At 56.0% G+C, this 18,121-nt stretch overlaps 1 protein-coding gene across 1 annotated transcript; it reads right to left on the reverse strand.

The window, feature by feature from the left end:
* Positions 1–1,514: 1,514 nt before the first annotated feature.
* On the reverse strand, positions 1,515–17,907 carry CYGB (cytoglobin). The gene is made up of 3 exons (XM_042032634.1): positions 17,393–17,907; positions 6,945–7,176; positions 1,515–6,262 (listed from the first exon to the last, which is right to left on the reverse strand). Exons 1-3 carry the CDS (start codon positions 17,533–17,535, stop codon positions 6,098–6,100), a joined length of 540 nt encoding a protein of 179 aa, XP_041888568.1. The 5' UTR covers positions 17,536–17,907; the 3' UTR covers positions 1,515–6,097.
* Between the last annotated feature and the right edge of the window lie 214 nt (positions 17,908–18,121).

The following is an 18,121-nucleotide window of genomic DNA, read 5'->3' on the forward strand; positions in this document are numbered from 1 at the left end:
TGCTCCTTTTCAACAAGCTGTTGGAAAAAAACAGCCCCATTTTAGCACCCTCTGGCCACTGCTGGGCCTGGCTACTCTCAGCTTAGCGTGCAAAGGTCTGAGAGCTTCGGGTCCCCACTGCAGCCTCCCCACTCCAGAGCCGAGTCCTTTTGCTCGTGGTTTCCCAGACCATGTTTCCCATCTGGAGCAGAGCAGTGTGCAGGCTTTGCTGTCTGTTCACTTCCGCCTGGAAGTGTGTACAGGATGTGGCAGAGACTCTGAGGATGGCTTATTAATCACATTAACAACACCAAGTGGTTTTTTACCCCACAAGAAAAGACACAGCAGGAGAAGACAGATTGAACCAGGCAGTTATTCCCCTCCCCACACGAGCAGGCCTCTGGATCTCTTTGCTGTGTCCATGGCTGGTTGGGCTTGGTTTGTGAAGCTGTAGGGAAAGACAAGGGTTCCCCTTGTAAGGCCACACTTGTCACTGTGGCTTGGGGAATACAGAGTATCTCAAGTGCCTGCCCAGGGAAAAATGCCACCACTCAACTGCTGTTTTTTCCAACATGCAGGGCTGGAGGACAGCATTGCTGTCCTCAGCCCAACAGGATAAAAGTCAGCACCAGGCTCCCCAAGACCCTGAGCAGCCACCAAGGCACCGATCTCTGCCCTCCTCCCTCTCAGAACTGTGTCCCCCCAGCCTCAGTCTAAACTGGGATTAGCTCCCCTTAAACTTACGTGTGGCCAGGTGCTGGTATGGGATGGGTTTTCCCAGCCTTGAAAGACCATTCTGTACTTGGAGTAAAGAGAAGCACAATAAACAGCATTGCTTGAATTTGTTTTCCGAGCCTTGTATCCCACGGCAATGGGGCTTATGCGACCATAGCATGAGCCTGTCTGTTTGTCCATCCACCCTCTGCCAACAGCTTTGGAAAGGTTGGCCAGTGTCAACTAAACTTGAGAGGGCCGTTTTGTAAATGAGGGAGCTGGGAAGACCCATGGGGGGAAACCACAAAGTGACCCAACCCTGCTGCGACCCATCCCCCCACAGCGTGCTCCAGCCTCAGTGAGAGGCTCAGGAGGAGCCGCCAGGGACTGAGACGCGGAAAACTGGGCTGCTGCTGCTCAGGCAGCTGTTTGTTATTTTTACAGGCTGGGAACAGTCTCACAGTCCTTGGTGGTCGTGGCTGCTGCATGCTGTGGCCATCAGCAAGTATTTTGGACTGCTTGGACTGCCAAAAGCACAGGAGTAGCTCCTGCTCCAAGGAGAGCCCCTGCTGGTTTGTACAACATACCTGGAAGCCAAGTGAAGAGCCTGGAGGAGGGGCAGACCCTTCCCTCCCCACCTGGGTGCACTGCTAATATGCCTCCAGCCACCTCTACCACCCTTGGTGGGCACATCCCCTCCCTTTGCTGCTGCTTTCCAGCCAAAAAGCTCCCTCAGAGTGAGCAGGAACCCCCAGGGGCAGCCCCCTGACACCCCTTCACCTCGTAGCCACCGCATCAGAAAGAAACCAAGCAGAGCGGGAGGGGGTTTGATTGATTTATCCACTGAAGATACAAGTTTCAGTTTAATAACACCATTTTGTCCGGTTACAAACATACTAAAAACCTACAAAAAGAAAAACAAGTTACACCCATACACACGGAACGCAGGTATAAAACCAGCACGGAAGCGCCGAGGAACACGAACATGAACAGAATCCGCAGCAGGAACAGGAAAGACACGGAGTTACATCAGACTGCGCCAGCTCACGTCTGTGGGTCACGCTGGGACTGGTTCAGACATACTAACAATTAGAGACAACTTCAGCTGTGGAAAATAATTAGCGCCGCAGCCCGGCAAAGAGGTCAGAGCCAGGCGGGTGGTTTTGTCCCTCCCTTTCCCTAAGTTGGTCCAAGGTCAGTGCATGGGTTTCCCTTTTCTCCCTCTGTCTGGCATCGATGGCGCTGGCCCCGAGCAGCCCTCGCTCCGACGTCCCCGCAGCAGGGCAGCTTCCCTACGGCAAGGGGCAGGGAAGGCTAAGCTCTGGCACCAGAGGCCAGCCAGGTGAAATCTGGTCCCCACTGAAGTCGCTGGGCATGCTCCAGGGAATGGGGAGATGCTGTGACCTCTTTCCTGGGACAAAGTGGCAGAGATGCGAGAGGATTCCCCAGGGAGAGCTCATGGCTCGGCTGCCTCGGGGATTTGTCACCCCCCAAGAGAAGATGAGGTTGGTGGCATAAGGCCCATAAGGGTCCTGGTGGTGCTGGGGGGTCTCTCTAGCTAGGTGTCTGCAGAGCTAAACCTGCCATGAATGTTGGGCATAGGAGAGGGAGATGGGGTGGGTGGGAGGGATCCATGCCCCATCCCAACCCAGTGCTTCCCATTCCCTCCAGCACTCAACTCCCTCTGACCAAATGTTGAGCTTCAGGGGAGGGGACAAGAGTTGGTTGACATGAGCGAGTGCTGCCAAAGAGAGCCAGGACGAGGTGCTCAAGGGGGACCCTGCTCCAGGGACGCTAAATCCCCCCCTCACTCAGCATTTCTCTACCTCTGGCAGGGGGCACAAAGGCTTTCCCACCTGGATCACAGCTCCAAGCCCAGCCCTTGATGATAGTACCAAGGTGCTGGCTGAGCCAGGGGTTGGCTGGGGCTGGGGGACACAGGGAACCTCCACAGGGCAGGAGAGAGACCAACTGGCCCCCAACATGTGCTGGCATCATGCCCTGACCCCCATCTTCTCACCCATGAATCTTGGGGAAAAGACTTTGCAAGTTGATCCCTACCTGCCACCACCAAGGAGAGCAGAGCTCAGCCCAAAGTGCCCTTAGCTCAGCCTGAATGCGCCAGGAAGTGAAAGGTCAAGCCCCAGAGAGCAAAACCTGAACAAAACGGGGATAAAGGGGCCCCCAGTTGGCTGTGGTGGGATCAGGGGGGAGCAATGGGCTGGCAGCGACAGGGAATGGCTGTGCATGGATGTGTGTGTGCCGGGGAGCCGCGCACAGAGCCAGGACACAGCCCCCCCCTTCCTGCTCTTCCACATGGCATTTATCAGCCCTGTCACTCTGGAATGGTACTTTTTCCTTATTCTGTTGATCTTCATCTTTCCCCAGATGAGAATGTTCCTGGATTTAAGCAATGCCTCCTCAGCTGCGGGCGGCAAAGAGGGGGCGTTCGCTTTATCTCCATCTCCTCCCCTCCCGAGGTTTGCCCTGGCCACCCTCCTGCTTCATGTTACTTCCTACGAAGCTGATAAAAATAAACTTGTTTTTGTTTGCATCTACTGGACTGGCCTGCAATTTGGCTGATGGGGAGCAGAGGGTGCTCCTCGAGGGACAGCAGCTGCACACATCTGGATGTGCTTCAGGAAAAAGTGCCTGGAAAAAACCCCAAGCCCAGCACACGCACGCGTGGGCGCACGAGGCCGCGGGTCAGCTTTTTCTAGGGATGTAAAAAAAGAAAGGAGAAACCAAGTGCCATTTAAAGGGGAGGTGGGGGGACCTGGCTGCTGCTGCTCCCCAAAAGCCAAGGCACACGGGTAGGTCGGGTAGGAACACGGAGAATTTCCAGGCGCTCCAAAGTGGCTTCTCTGCAGACTGGGAGCCCAGTTTTGGTTGTGGGAAGGGAGGGGAAGGGTTTGCGCTGCAAAAATAAAATTCCCACCTGGAGATTATTAACCGCAAAGGTTTATGTGCAAATTTTGTCTAAAGATGAAACATCCCTGTACGGAAACAGCCCTGGCCCAGCATCCGCAGAGCACAGGGAGTACGTGAACTCATCAGAAATATGTGCTGCTGGCCTCAAGGCCTTGGCAGGAGTCAGCAAAGCTGTGCTCCAGAGAGTCCCGTGATGTGCACACACAAATATCATCTAACAGTCTTGATCCAAGTGATCCCTCTCCAGTCCTGCACTGGAGGGGAGTCAATGGCTGAACAGGTTTTCCCCATCCATCCCTGCCCTGGGCAGCAACAGCTGTTTGAGGGATGCCTCCACTGACACTCGAGGGACGAGCAGCCGCTCTGACACTCCAGTGTGAGCTGGAAGCAGCAGCTGCTGGCACCTTCGCCAGTGCAGGCTGGTGGGCTGAATTTTGGGGGTGCTGACTCTAACTGACAGCCCACCCCATGAGCAAAGCAGCATCACTTGTCACCCTGTGCCTGTCCCTTCCTTTTACAGGCCCTGGATCTTGCATGCTGCCATGCCAAGGACAGCTGTGCCCGAGCTTTTATTGCCACCCAGCTCTCCATGGATGCCCAGGACGTGCCTTTGCTCCAGGCTCCATTGCTCCTCTCCATCAGTGATAGTGTGGGATGTAGGAAGGAAAGAACTGCAAGGCCAGAGTGGCTGTAGTGACATTATTGGAGTCCTGGGGCTATTTTGAGACACAATAAACCTGTCCCTGGGGATGATTAAAAGCACAGGTGAGCAAAGCAGGAGTTTCTGTCTGTCTGTCTGCTCTGGGGGAGGGAGGTCAGCCTGGGGGAGTGGCTGCTGCCCCCTCCAGCTGTGTCCCCACAGTGGGGGGATGTCCCCAAGGCAGCTGTGGGGATCCCAATTGGAACCGTGGGCTGGTTGCCTGTCCAGCTGGCATCCAAGAGAGGAGCTGGTCTCTCTCAGGGAGCTGCCAGCTCTCCAGGACAGCAGTGGAGCGAGGCCAGAGGAAATCTCAGAAGGGAACCCTCCTCCCACTTCAACAGATAACATTGCCCTTAATGCTAGAGCTCTAAAAATAGCAGAGGCCTTTAGGGAAATATTGGGTGGCAAGGATTCCAAAGCTTCCCAGCACATCTGACATTTCATCCTCAGCCCTTTCCCAATCAGTTGCCAGAAATCTTATAAATCCAACCACATGTGGGCAGGAGGCAACGGGGCTGCTCCTCCTCCGTTTTCCATAAATGCAGGGGAAACTGAGGCACAAACCAGGCAGACTCACCCAGAAGTTCAGGAGGAGTCGGTGTTAGAGGCGGAATGAGTGCTCCAAGCCCTGCAGCCACGTTTTGGGGGGTGTGGGAGAAGCCTTTGTCAGGCACAGGCAGGAGCACTGCTGTCCCTGGGAGGGACACAGCTCCTGCAGGGGCTGATTTCTACCAGGCACTTTATTCAGAGGAACCCAGTTTCACCACGAGGGCAGGAATCTGCTCTGTACAAGGTATTTATTAATTTTAACAGAGAAGGGACCTTTCCTCACACCCAGAAATCCCTCCTAATATGTCCATGCCATCTTTCCCCCTCCTGGTCACAGCCTGATCCCCCTTCTCACTGAGAGGGCAGAGCTGGACAGACAGACCTCCACACACCAGCTGCCAGGGCAGTGGCACATCGTGTGCCACCCAAGCCCATCCTCAGGGAGCTGAAGGGCAGTGGGTGGACTCACCAACTCCCCACGTATGGCACAGGCATCCCACCTACACACCATGCCCCGAGCCACGAGGGGAAGCAGCCCAAAGGTGTCCCCCTCCTTCCCACTCTCTCGTGCTGTGGGAGCACGTCCCTCCCACCCCAGGAGGGTTTGCAGCAGCCAGCCAAGGACAGGGACTGTGGGTGACAGGAGAGGTGAGGGCTGCTGCCCACCTGGAGCACAGGGTGATGGGCACCCAGAGTGGCTCTGGCTGCCGGCCCTGCCACGTGCCCGGTGATAGAGAAAGTGCAAAGCAAAACATTCTCGGTGCCAGTCGGAGGTCTCCATGTGCACCCCCAAAAACCAGGTTTACCCAGGGGCTTCGCATGGAAAATGAGGGTTGTGTTGTTCGGCAGTGAACAGGGCAGCAGCACTTGTGCAAGGGACTTTGAGATGGTGCGGGTGAGGTGCAGGGTTTGGGAGGTGGTGATGGACAGGCCAGGACAGGAAGATGGAGCCAACAACCAATGCTCTCCCCTCGCCCTCTGCATCCCCTTCCAGCATCCCCTGCAACTGCTTCACCCCAACCCACCCACACCCTTCATGGTTCTGTGGTTTTTTGGCTTAGATAGTTTGTTTTTAAACCCCATGGAGATCAAATTGTGACTTGGCAGCTGACAGAACTGGCCCTACCGGGCTCCCCAAACTGAGCAAAGATCTTGAGAAGAGACCAGAGTGAAGTCCTGGGGTGAGCGAAGCCCTCCCTGCCCCTCTCGTGGCCCCCTGGGCGCTCACAGGGTGGCAGTGGGGTACTGAGCCCAGCCCACCTCCTTGTAGGCCGCCGTCACGTGGGTGTAGATGAGGGTCTTCATCTTGGTCCAGGCTCCGTGTGCCTCCGGGGTGAAGTCATTGGGGTATTCCTCAGCAATGACCTCCAGCATGACACCAGTGAGTTTCTGGGGGGGGAGGCAGATAGCCAGCAAGGGGTTAGTAACTCTCCAGGGAGCTGCTCACAGCAAATTTAGCTTTTTCCTACAGAAACACTTGAGTCCTGCTGCTGTCTGTAGGACACAGATATCCTGGAGGTCTGTTGACACCCCTGGGAGCAGACAGGACAGGTAACCAGCCTGCCCAGGCAGCAAGGCAGAGACCCAGGCCTGAGGAGGGAGCTGCTTGCAGGCTGAAGCATCTCCCCAGTCTGGGCACCTCAATTTATTTACAGAATCACAGAATATTCCGAGTTGGAAGGGACCCATAAGGATCATCAAGTCCAGCTCTTAAGTGAGAGGCCACATGGGGATCAAACCTGCCATTTTGGTGTTATTAGCTCTAACCAGCTAATTAGCCAACTAATTGAGTCCCTGCTACCACGCTTAATTTCCAAAAGAAGAGGGACACAGCCAGGTGTGTTTCCCTGGGCAGGGGGAGGTACTGGGTGCTCTGGCATTGGCTGTGAGTGGGAACGGTGGTCTCCATGGGACAGTGTCACAGTGGGACACTGCAGCTGTGTGGGGAGCAGTCCCCACATCCAGCCAAGCTTCTCCAGCCAAGGAACAGGCAGCACCAGCTCACCACAGCTCCTCTTCCCCTGCCCTCTTCCTAAAGCAGCCCAAAGATTATTTTGCTCCTATCCTTTACCTTAAAGTAGATGGGCTCCACTTTGTGCTTGAGGGCGTGGGCCTTGCCCACCAGGGCCAGGACAGAGGAGACCTTTTCGGAGTCGTTGAGGTTCTCCACCACGGTGTTGATGGCCCCCATGACCCTCCGAGCGTGCTTGCGCAGCTGCAAGCTCCTCTCCATCTCCAGCGGGTCCTCCATGTGCTTGAACTGGCTGAAGTACTGCTTGGCCGAGGGGAAGTTCACAAAAAACCTTCCAGAAAGAACAGACACGAAATGCCATCAGGAGGGGCAGAGCAGGCTGAGGGGTTAAAGCCAAGCACGGAGGGATGGAGATGCTGGAAGCCACCCCCCTGCGTCTCACACAGCCAGGGCTGGTTTTCCTATCGAATTCCCCAGGAGCTGCAGCATTCAGCTGTCTGAAAACCAGCAGGTTGATGCCTTTCTCCCAAACCCCATCTGCTACAAGGTCAGCACAGCTGGATATTCATCCACAAAGCAGAGGCAAGGCTAAGTTCTTGATGCCCAGAGATGCCACCCAGGTGTGCCAGATGCTGGATATGTGCCCACATGCATCAAAACATCACGTCCTGCCTCAGAGAGCTGGAGATGAGCATGAAAACCTTTCTTTACCCCATTCAGCCTCTCGCTGCCCCTCTTCCTTGGTCCCATGGGCTTTATTTCTGCATGGCGACCCAGAACAGTGTCCCCTTGTCCAGGTTGCCTCCAGCTTTCATGGATCAGCCCCACCAGAGTCTCCAGCAGGACCTAAGGCTATGGCACTACTCATCTGTGACATTTCCCCCAGCACAAGGATACCCCAAACCCTCACCAGCCCCTCTGGGGGGCCAGGGGATCCTCTTTTCTGCCAGATTAAATCAACCCCAATGAAATGCAGCTGAAAGAAATGAAGTTGCGATCGCAGCTGATATACTGAGCTCTCCAGGGAGGTGGAGGGCTGGAGGGGGCAGGGAGTGGAAGGGCACAAGGTGACAGGGTACCGGGCTGGAGCCACCAATGCCAACACCACCCATGCCAGCATTGCAGCTGGGGCTGACACCTGAGTCACATTAAACACCCCCTTCCACCTAATTTATGCAGGAGAGAACCACGTCAGCATTTGCTCCCTGCTTTTGCCCAGCTCCCTCCCTCCTACAGGGCTCTCCCTGGCTCCTGGACTGGTGAAGGATGCTCAGGAGGCAGCAGAGTGCTCCCAGGCTGTCCCCCATCATTCCTGGCTCCAGGCAGACTGCATCCTCCCCTCCGTAACCCCCTTCCCAAGCACCATCCCAGACCACGGGAAACTGAACCCATCCCACCTCTCTCTCCAGCCATCACTGCTTGTCTCCAGAACCAGGTGGGATCCTCTTCCCCACTCACCACTCCATGAATAATCGCAATATTGAGTACCAGGCTCCTTCACCAATTTGTTATCCTCCTTTTTCCCCCCTCCCTTCCTTCCCCCGCTCCCTTGGCTTGTGAAAGCTTGGGGGCATTGCCAAGGAAGCGGCGTGAAGCAGCGCCTGGAGTGCACCGCCGCTTCTGTTGCTTCCCCAAGGCATCTGGGATTCATCAGATGGCCCAAAATAGGTTTTGGAGGTGTGAAGAGTGTGCCGAGGAAAGGGTGGGGGAGGAAGGAAGGTGGAAGGGGGGAGATAAGGTGTTGCTTTCAAAACCCAGAGGGGACCCATGACAAAACTCCTCTTGTTGTTGTGCAGCCTCCTCCCCCCGGCACGGCTTCTCCTGACACATCTGGTCCCTGTCGGGAGAAATCACTCCCAGGCCTGGCTGTCTCCAGCTCCTGCCACCACAGAGATGCTCAGTCCTTCAGCTCAGAGCTGTCAGAGAGGTGCTGGGGGATGGAGCTGGCCAGGGCTGCATGGATAGCATCATTCCCAGGATTTAATTTGTGGCATTTCCCCACAGAAGGGCAAACATTCCAGTCTGGTTTAATGGGACCATTTTTTCCAACGGGACTCAGCATCCCTCTGCCCCCATCCCATCTCCCCCCACCTCTATTCAAGCTGTTGCAGCTCCAGATGCCCAGCAAAGCCCTCCAGCTCCAACAGGGATCATCCTGCTGGGGTCAGAGTTAAGGGTTTTACCATCCCTGCTAGTGGATCTTTCCCCCTAACAGGCATCCTCCCAGGCACTGGGAGCAGGGGATGTCACAGGAAGCAGGACCTGCTGCCCCAGCCAGGGGATGGAGGCTGCCAGCTGCTCCCTGCATGTCTCCACCTCTGAACCCCAAACCACGGGAAGCTCCCTGAAAAGCCGTATTTTATCTCAGCAGAAGGGCAGGATGTCCTGGAGGCATGGGAAATGAGTTGAGAAAAATTCCTGCTCTGAAGCAGGAAGGGAATAGCAAGAGGGAACTGACCTCTGCATCACCAGGAATGCAGCGTGTCCCCAACAAGAGAAGGGCCAAAAGGAGACCCTGAGACCATCACCTCCACCTCTCCCCACTTTTGGCCAGATATGCCAGGAGCAAAGACTGGTTAAACCCCCAAAATACCCCAACCTGGGTGAGACTGGACCAATGAAGGATCCGAGTACTTGGTTTCCAACCTTTCCCTGCTTTGCAGACCCTCAAACTGGCGGCCCCACAGGAGCTGAGCCCAGCAGCTTTCCCAAGGGATCTGCCATCAGGACAGCAGCGATGCTGGGGATGGAAAAGAGCAAACCCTCAGCTCAGTCCTGTGTCTGCTGGATTTCCTTGGTGGAAAACTGAAACAGAGGAGCCCAAAACCTCTTTGCTTCAAGCAAACCCATGGATGGCCAGAGACCTGCAGCCACCTCTCCCTGGAGAGCAGCAGGCACATGCAGCAAGAACTTTTACCTGGAGCAAATATTGGAGCTGTCAAACCACAAAGAAGAGGGAAGGAGGCTCACTCAGTGGTAGTTGTTAATAAACAGAGAAGATTAATCTAACACAAAGGTTAAATATAACCAGAGGAAATGAGGAAAAAAAAATAAAAGGAATAAAATAACTCAAACAACAGTGAGTTAGAAGAGGTGTTGGTTGGGGTTTTTCCATCTACAGATAATTTTGAGAGTTCAAACCTCTCGGGCTCTGGAATTTTTTTGGATCATTATGCGCGCGTGTGTGGTTTGGGCTCTTTTTCTCCATCAGAGTCATTAAAAGATGATATTTACCATTGCATATCACACAAAATGATGATTGATAGGAACCAGATGCCTGCACACCGATCTCATTAAATTTCTTTTTAAGCGATTCCATTCTGCACCCGCTAATTTGTACTCTGCCAGCTACATCTGGACCCAGCGGACAGGATGTCAGGATTGCTTTTCCTCTCTCTTTTGCCCTTGTAACAACTTTAAGGACACAACCATTCCCAGTAGCAGAGCCAAAGGAAATAATTAAGGTGCAAACCCACTGCAGTTACTGGAAACCTGTTTTCTGTTAAGGAGGAGTGGCTCCTCCATCTTCCCCACCTTCCTCCCTCTCCCCAGAGCAAATCCTGCATGGAGGAAATCTCCAAACCCAGCCACCTTCTTGCCTCCCCAGCTGGAAAGAGGACACCTGGATGCTGCTTGGTCCTCCTGAGCATCTAAACCCTTGATACTTCACCTACCTTGTTTGCAAACCATGGGGTGAAAATACTCCTGAACCCTCAGATCTGCTGGGAAGCTTCAGCTGAACCCCAGCCAGCACTTGGAGCCTGCTTTTTTCTAGGTTTCCACAGAACCAGTTAGGTTGGAAGAGGCCTTTAAGATCACCAAGTCCAGCTCTTAACCCAGCACTGCCAAGCCCACCACTAAAACACGTCCCCAAGTGCCACATCTACACATCTCTTCAATCCCTCCAGGGTTGGTGACTCAACCTACCAATGCTTTCATGTTTTCTCTCGCCTCGTCCCTCTACGTGGGAGAAACTCTAAGGCAGCCTGGAGCCTCTCCGTGTCCCTTTTCAAACCTCTCCTTCCAACTCCTCTCTGCTCGGGTGCCTACAAAGCAGCTGATAATGGGTAGGCAGGTGATGTGTGATGCTGCTATTTATTATGCCGAGGGCTGTCTCACCGCTTCGCCTGCACGTTCCCCCTGCTCCTCCCAGACACCTGTAGCCCATCATCCCCTTTTCAGGCTGGGGAAAGGCTCTGGGTGCTGCCTGGGTGTTTACCCAGCCCAGGGCGAGGAAGGTCTCAGCCGTGTCAGTGCCACAGCTCAGCAAGACGGGAAAAGGCAAACCTAATGAGCAAGAAGAGGATTGTGCCTGCCTGCTCCAGTGTCCTGTCTCTGAAAGCTCCTGGACAGGTGGAGATGGTGGTGGGCAACATCTCCAGCTCCATCATAGGAGGGCTGGAGGGAAAAGGGCCGAGCCCCCCATCCACACACTAATGCTAAATTCAAGTTCTTCTACAGCCGAGAGAAACGTGGAGCTGGCCTTCCTCCAGGTGAAGCCTGCACCCCGCTGCAAAGCCTTGGGAGCAGAATCCAGCACAACACAGAACCGTGCTTGGAGGCTGTAATGCCCCAAGGCAGAGGGACCAGGACTCCCCAGTGAGGCTGGGAGTGGATTCAGCGGCAAAGATTCCACCAAATACATTTGGACATGAGCTAGAAACCCCCAGGGGCATCTGCTGCTCGCTCTTGTGTGCACAGCTCACACCTCCAAGTCCTCACTGCTGGTGTTTTCCCCAAGCACATGTGTGGGTTCGGCCCAAAGGCTTTTGGCTGCATGGATGAACCCTTAGGGTAGGGGTAAGGACAGCTGTCATCAGAGAAGTGAATTAACAGTGCCAAAGTGGCTTTCCCAAATGTGTCTGGATACCTACCTCCCCTGGAGTTGGAAGAAGACCCCTGGCTGGGTAGAGAGGTGGGTAACACACATCCACAAGGATGCAGCCCATGTTCCACTAAAACGGAGAACCTCTGTGTCGCTGGTGTCCACCACCACCACACCCTCTCCCATCCAACGCTTCCACGGCGATTTCCAGCAGCCCCGACTCAGCCCTGCCTGTGCTTGGGCAGGATCGCCAGGCAGCCCAGCCTGCATTCTGCGTTCCCCAGGCACCCTCAGCGCCTGCCAGCCTTGCCAGGGCTGTCCTGACATTTCCCTGCCGTTAATGAGCCCTGAAGCTGCACAGGCGAGCGCTCGCCGAGCCGCGTCCGGGCGCGGCCCCGCTCCGCCGCCGCAGCCCCATTAACGGGGCGGGCTGGCAGAGCCGAGACCTGGCCCTCGCCGCCGGCTCTGGAGGAGGGATCATCACGGCTGGAACCGACCCATCCTTAGCCACAGCCAGAGAAACTGGCCGGGGAAACTGCTCGCCCTCTGTGTCTTTCCTTGCCGTGGTCACCTTGGATGTCCTTGCCGCTCTCGGGGTGTTGAGTGGGATTTTTCTATCCCCACGTGGCTTGCAAGTGATGCAAGGGCAGCACGGGGACAGGGGACACGGGAAAGGCTGTTCTCTGGACATCCCAAGAGCTGCTGGCAGCCCCGAGGTCGTGGTTGGTACGGGGTGTGCCACAGGGATCCCCACACAGCTGCCTTGGCCATGAAGAAGCCAAAAGGGCTGGTCCCGGGAGCTGTGACCAGTGAGACAATGCAGCCGTAGGAGAAGGGGCTGTTTGAGACTGAGCTTACTAAACCCTCACTCGCCCCCTCACTGCTCATGGAGAGGTTGTTAGGTTGGGAAATGTCCCTTATGTGTGCCTGTGCCAGCAGAGCAGAGCCCTGCTGCTCTCTGGCTCTCCTTGTCCCCAGAAAGAACGTCTCCCCAGCTTGACCACAACCATTCACGAAGCATGGAACAAACCGTGGGACAGGGACTCTGCTGCCGGTCTTTTCAGGGGGCCCTTTTCAAAGAGAGATATTGCATCTCTCTCAGCCACTTTGCCCTGAAATGTGTCCTTCACCAGGCAGCAACGGAGCCTTTCCCTATGGACACCTCTGCAAAACACATTGGCTTTGGGGCTAGCTGCAAAATCACTTCTTTAAATGCCATTTTTGGGTAGATTCAGCCCATACTTTTTCGATTCAGCTGAAAAAAAAGGGTTTCTGCATTGCCAGACTCATTACTCAGATTTTTTGCTATTTTAACCTAGAACTCACAATAACGTCTGGCATCCAAGGAGTGCTTTCATATTTTAAAGCTCTTTGCAAGCTGTCTGAATCCAGGTGTGTTTGCTCAGACTAAGCAGCTGTCGAAATCCAGGGGCCTGATCCTGCACTGGCAAACCTTTTGCTTCCCCTCCTACATCTCTTGAGGGGGAAAGAGCACACCAGGAGTGATGGAGAAGGCGGAAATTTGGAAAGCTGATGGATCTGAAGTGCAGACGGAGTGAACGGTGGTGAAGCCCTGTGGAGGTGGCACAGCCTGTGGTGGCTGAGCCAGGTTGCGTTGCCTGCACTCGGCACAGCATTAACATTTGGTGCAGGTTCTCCTGGGGTCTAACAGAAACTATCCCTGGGTTTTATCCCCTGCTGGGATCCATAAAGTTTTGTGGTCCCACATCTGTGCCTGTGGTACGTGTGTGTGGGTGTGGGAGCGAGCGCGTGCGCCGGCCAGGACAGGCTGTGTTTTTAGCCCTGGTGTCCTGGGCTTAGTCGGGATCTGCAAAGGATTTGAGAGTCCCAAGCCCCCTCTGGGTGCTCTCAGCCCCTGGGTGCTGCGGAGGGCTGGGCCAGCCCCGGGTGTTCGCATCTCCCAGCCCTGTCTCGGAGTGTTGCCAATGAACTGTTGGAAGGGGAAAAGGGGGATCTTGGGGAGGGAGGGCCATGAGCTGGAGGGGCTCCTGCACTGTACAGCGAGGGCTAGTGCAGGTTCTGAAGGTTGCCCTGCTCCCCTGGCTCACCTGAGCTCCCTGCTGTGAGCTCTGTGCTGAGGGAGGGTTCAAAAAGTACTCATTCCTAAATAACAGATGGGGAAACTGAGGCGCAGCAATGAGCCTGGGTGTCATGGGGAGGCTACGGAAGAGCTTCAGCCCAGGGCTCCCAGCTGGCCCACTTGGGAACCACTCAGCCAGGAGGCACAGCCCCCTGCGAGCAGCTCCAGACTCCAGCTCCAGCCCCAATTCCTGCTCCAGCTCCAGCAAGGGTTAAGGCAGCTGTGAGATGGAGCCTGCAGAGGCCCCTGAGCTCCCGAGGAGGAAGATGAGCGTGGCGAGGAGACTCTGCTTCCTCCGGGGCGAAGCTCCCCACCGAGGAAATTGTCAATTAGCGACATAGTTTCAACCACAGAGCGCAGATTCCCAGGATCCGGTGGCTGCTCAGCCGTTGTCCCCATTATCCGTGTTTGTGTCCCCCGGGGTCCCAGAGCCCTGTGAGATCAGGGACCCATCGTGCCAGGGCAGGACCCCAGGGGTTTGCTGTGGGTTCAGGCACCAGCAGCAGCCACGAGGGATGGGAACGTGATGCCCAGCTCTGTGCCTCAGTTTCCCCATCTGCAAAGCATGGAAAGGCTGGGAATGGAGGGGTAGGGTGCTCGTTAGGGGCAGAGGGAGCTGGGCTGGGTTCCTGCAGGATGGCAGCACTGCAGACCCCTCATCACTGCCTTTTGGGGGGCAGTGCTGCCTCCCTGCCTCCACCCTGGATCAGGCCCCAGATTCATTTCAGAAGTGCTGCAACCCCCCAGACCTTCCCACATGGGAAAAAGTAATTCCGTGCCCTCAGCAGCTCTGAAGGGATGGAGGGGGGATGGAGCAGGCAAGCAGGGAGAGACCCTCTGCCACCAGACACAGCTGAGTGCCTGGTCACAACCCCGACCAGAGAAGTGCTGACAGATTTACCTGCTCTCACCACTCTGCCTGTGGGGGTTGCATCAAAGGGGGTCCACAGCCACGCATCTCCCTTCCTTCTCCCTGGCCACACCTGTGCAAACCCCTTTCTGCCTCAGTTTCCCCAGCTAGGTGAGCAAGAACACCAGGCGGGCACTAGTGAGGCAGAGGCTGACTGGGGCAGCTCCCAGCCCCCGGCACGTTGTCTGCGTGCCCACCCAAAATGTGCTGGGCGGGTCACCCCGCACCGACCCCACCGGCAGCCGCCCACTGCCCCTTCCCCATCCCCGACCTCTGGAGCTGCTGAATCATGTCTTGGGAAGTGGCTGCCGCCGGCCCGGGCTCCCGGCCGCCTCCACGCATGACCCACTTCTCCCGGCGGCTGCTGCCAGCTGCGAGCGCAGCTGGGAGAGCGGCAGCGCCGGTGCTCCAGCCCCGGCCAGGGCTGCCCTGCTTTCCTCCGGCACGTGCTTCCCCAGGGAGCTCAGGTGCAGCTCAAAGCTCACAGCGGGGCTCAGGGCAGCGGCACAAAGCCCTCTTTGGGGACAGGGTTTGTGACCGGGGGACAGCTGTGCCATGCGGGTGCAGGGGAATGTGCTGCTCCAAGAGGTGCTGCTGGAGGGGATGGTACCTCTCCCAAATTGCATCACTATCCCCAGGGACACGCACCGAAAGGCCAGACCTCACTTTAAGCGTCCCAGGGAAGCTCTGGCTGAGGGAGTAGGTGGTGGGTTTAGCTGGGATGTGCCAGGGCGCGTGCCATGACTAAGGATGAAAAGGTTCCCAAGGAGCCAGGGTTCACCCTAGCAGGCAGCTCTGTCCTGCTCTGTTGTCACAGCAGGAGAAAACCTTCACCACAGTGCCACAACTCTGCCTGGATAAAAAAAAATCCCAAACTGGACCAAAAACTTCTACTGGGAAAGTTTGAGTTGGGACCAGAGCTCGGCCACACAGTCCCCGTTGCCACACCTCAATGCCCCTCATGCCCAGCCCTGCTCTGAGCTCCATGGGGGCTCCAAAGGCAATGAGCTGCCTGGGTGAATCCCCCATGGCATTGCCATGAGTCCCTCGGTGCCGGCAGTGGGCACACAGCCACTCTCCTTGTGTCTGTGGGCAGTGGGCACCTGGCAGTGCCGGCAGATGGGGCCATGGCCTGATCCGGGTGCTGGGCAAGGGGCTGGCCATGCATGGCTGGTGGCCAAACCCCGAGCTGAACCTCATGGGATGGGGCTAAGGGGGATTTTGTAACCTCCAGATCCCTGCCAAACTCAGTCCAGGTAGGTTTGGTGTCCCCAGCCCTGGGGCTGTCACACCTCCTGACTGCCCTGGTTGGCTACACGGGGTGGGGGCCCTGGGAGAACGGGCTCGGCCATCATCTGGCTCTGAGAGAAGGAAATGTTTGTGAACGAGGTGGAGAGGGGGGGTCAAATGTCATTTTGGAATCTGCAAGGGGGTCTTGGTGAGAAAATCCCATTGCAGTGCTGGCAGCGAGCCTGGAGGGGAACTGGCTCTGCTCATGGTGATGTCCAGGGAGGCTCTGCTCCCTGCATACCCTGTGGGCTCGGGGCTTTAGCTTAGTCTGTTGGAAAACTTTCAGATGATTATTAATAAACAGCACATCCATCCAAGGGGTTCCCTGCGCACCCACAGTCCCCTGCTGCAGGAGGAAACTGGAAGGACACAACCCAATCTCTGGCCTCCCACCTGGGGTGCCCGGTGTTTGGTCCAGGTGGGAGTCTGACCAGGGACATCCCAGCATTACTGACCCCAGCGATGAGTGGTGTGACTCTCTGGACAGCACCTTTGCTGTTTGCCAATAGACCATTGAGGCCATCTCACCTGCCCCTCTCCTTGCCCTGCCCGTCCTCCCATCCCTTCTCAAACAAGGAAACGGCCTGTTTGCGCCATACCCCACCGATACCCCAAACTCCCAGTGGCAGTGGGACCCTGTGGGATTTCCACTCGGCGCTTTCCCGGTCTACCTGGACATGGCTGTACTCCCAGACAACACAAAACCCCCCACCTGCGTCTGCTCCTCACCTCCAGAGCATCTCCCCTGCTCTGGTTGCAGGTGCAGAGCTTCGAGCTGCTGTCTGTGCCCCATGGCCATCGGGAGATGCTCTGCACCCCCTTCCCGGGGCTGCTGGCTCCCTGTCCCCCACTGCCCCCTCTCCCGCCCGTGCCCCCCACAGCCCCCTTCCACCGCCAACTTCAGCGCTCTCCTTCCCGCCGACGCTGCCGCCGGAGGGACAGATGGTGCCCTCGGAGACACACCTGCTTGGGTTTTATCTTGGCTCCCAACTTGCATTATTTCACCCGCCAGCCTGCTACGTACCCGTGCCATCCGCACGCCGCTCCCTGGGGTGGGGTGGGCAAAAACCCCAGATCCCCAACCCACCCGCAGCCGGGGCTGAGCTCCCCCCGCCTCCGCCGCCCCCCCAGCCCCGGCCGCAGGTTAAGGTGACCTTTGCATGGAAGCAGCGTCCCCCAAAGTCCCCGGCAAGGCTCCCCCCGCTCCCCCCGCCGCTGCCACCCGGGCTCAAAGGTGTGGGAATCCGAGGAGCGCTGTGAATCCCTGCTCCCAGGCAGCAAATACACCCAGCCAGCTCCCCACTCGCTGTCATTCATCTCCACTCAGTTCTATATATTGTTCTGCCTCTTTCTCAGCTATAAAGAGATTCAGTTGCATTTGCTGCTTCTTTTTTTTTTTTTTTGGTTTGTTTTTCAAATACCTGATGAGTATGGAGACCCCAACGTCCTCGCAGTTTGCATATACTCTGCTCCATATCTCTTGAATAACCTTTTTTTCTGCGTCTGAAATCTCTTCACTTCTTTCCCATCTCTCAATCTCCATTTCTCCCTGGACTTTCTCCATGAAAAACAGCCGGCAGGATCCTCCGGGAAGCCAGGAGGAGATAAAGAGAGATGTGTGTTAGCGGGTATATCCTGCGAGAGGAGACAAGGTGTTTGCTCGGCGGCTCTGCGACGTGTGGATGTGGATGGATGTGTGTGTGTGCGTGTGTGTGAGTGCAGCTGCCTGTCGGCGTGTTTAGATATTGAATTTAAAAAATATCCCGGAGGAAGGATGCGTGCGATTAGATTTGAGATCTCCTAGTGCTGTCCATGGCTGTAGTTAGCTTCAGCTCGCCTCGGATGTGTGTGGCTGACTGACGAGGAACTGCCTAAAAGTAAAATATTCAAAGGCATTGCAAGACCAGCCTCTTCACCAATGTGTGAACGTGAGCTCACTTTCTCCCTCTCTCCTCCTCTCTCCCACTCCTCCCTCCTTTCCTTTTTTTTTTTTTTTTTTTTTTTTCTCCCCGAAAGGGAGGGATGAGAGAGATGTTCTGGGCAACATCAGGACGGTGCTGGCGGGGGGAGGTAGTGCTTCAAGTTTTTTTTTCCAGCCCTTTGTAAACAGCTCAGGGGAAATTCAGAATCCAGAGTGCTGAGTTAAAGTT

This window comes from Corvus kubaryi, unplaced genomic scaffold, assembly GCF_017639235.1.
Source record: "Corvus kubaryi isolate FWS band 111438036 unplaced genomic scaffold, C.kubaryi_AGA036_p1.0 37353, whole genome shotgun sequence".
NCBI lineage: Eukaryota > Metazoa > Chordata > Aves > Passeriformes > Corvidae > Corvus > Corvus kubaryi.

Excerpts from the sequence above, each read along its gene's own strand:
- CYGB (XM_042032634.1), bottom strand. The coding sequence starts at position 17,535 with ATGGAGAAAGTCCAGGGAGAAATGGAGATTGAGAGATGGGAAAGAAGT. Across the intron at positions 7,177-17,392 it reads GGGGTCTCCATACTCATCAG|GTTTTTTGTGAACTTCCCCT; the intron begins GTATTTGAAAAA and ends TCTTTCTGGAAG. Across the intron at positions 6,263-6,944 it reads TGGAGCCCATCTACTTTAAG|AAACTCACTGGTGTCATGCT; the intron begins GTAAAGGATAGG and ends CTCCCCCCCCAG.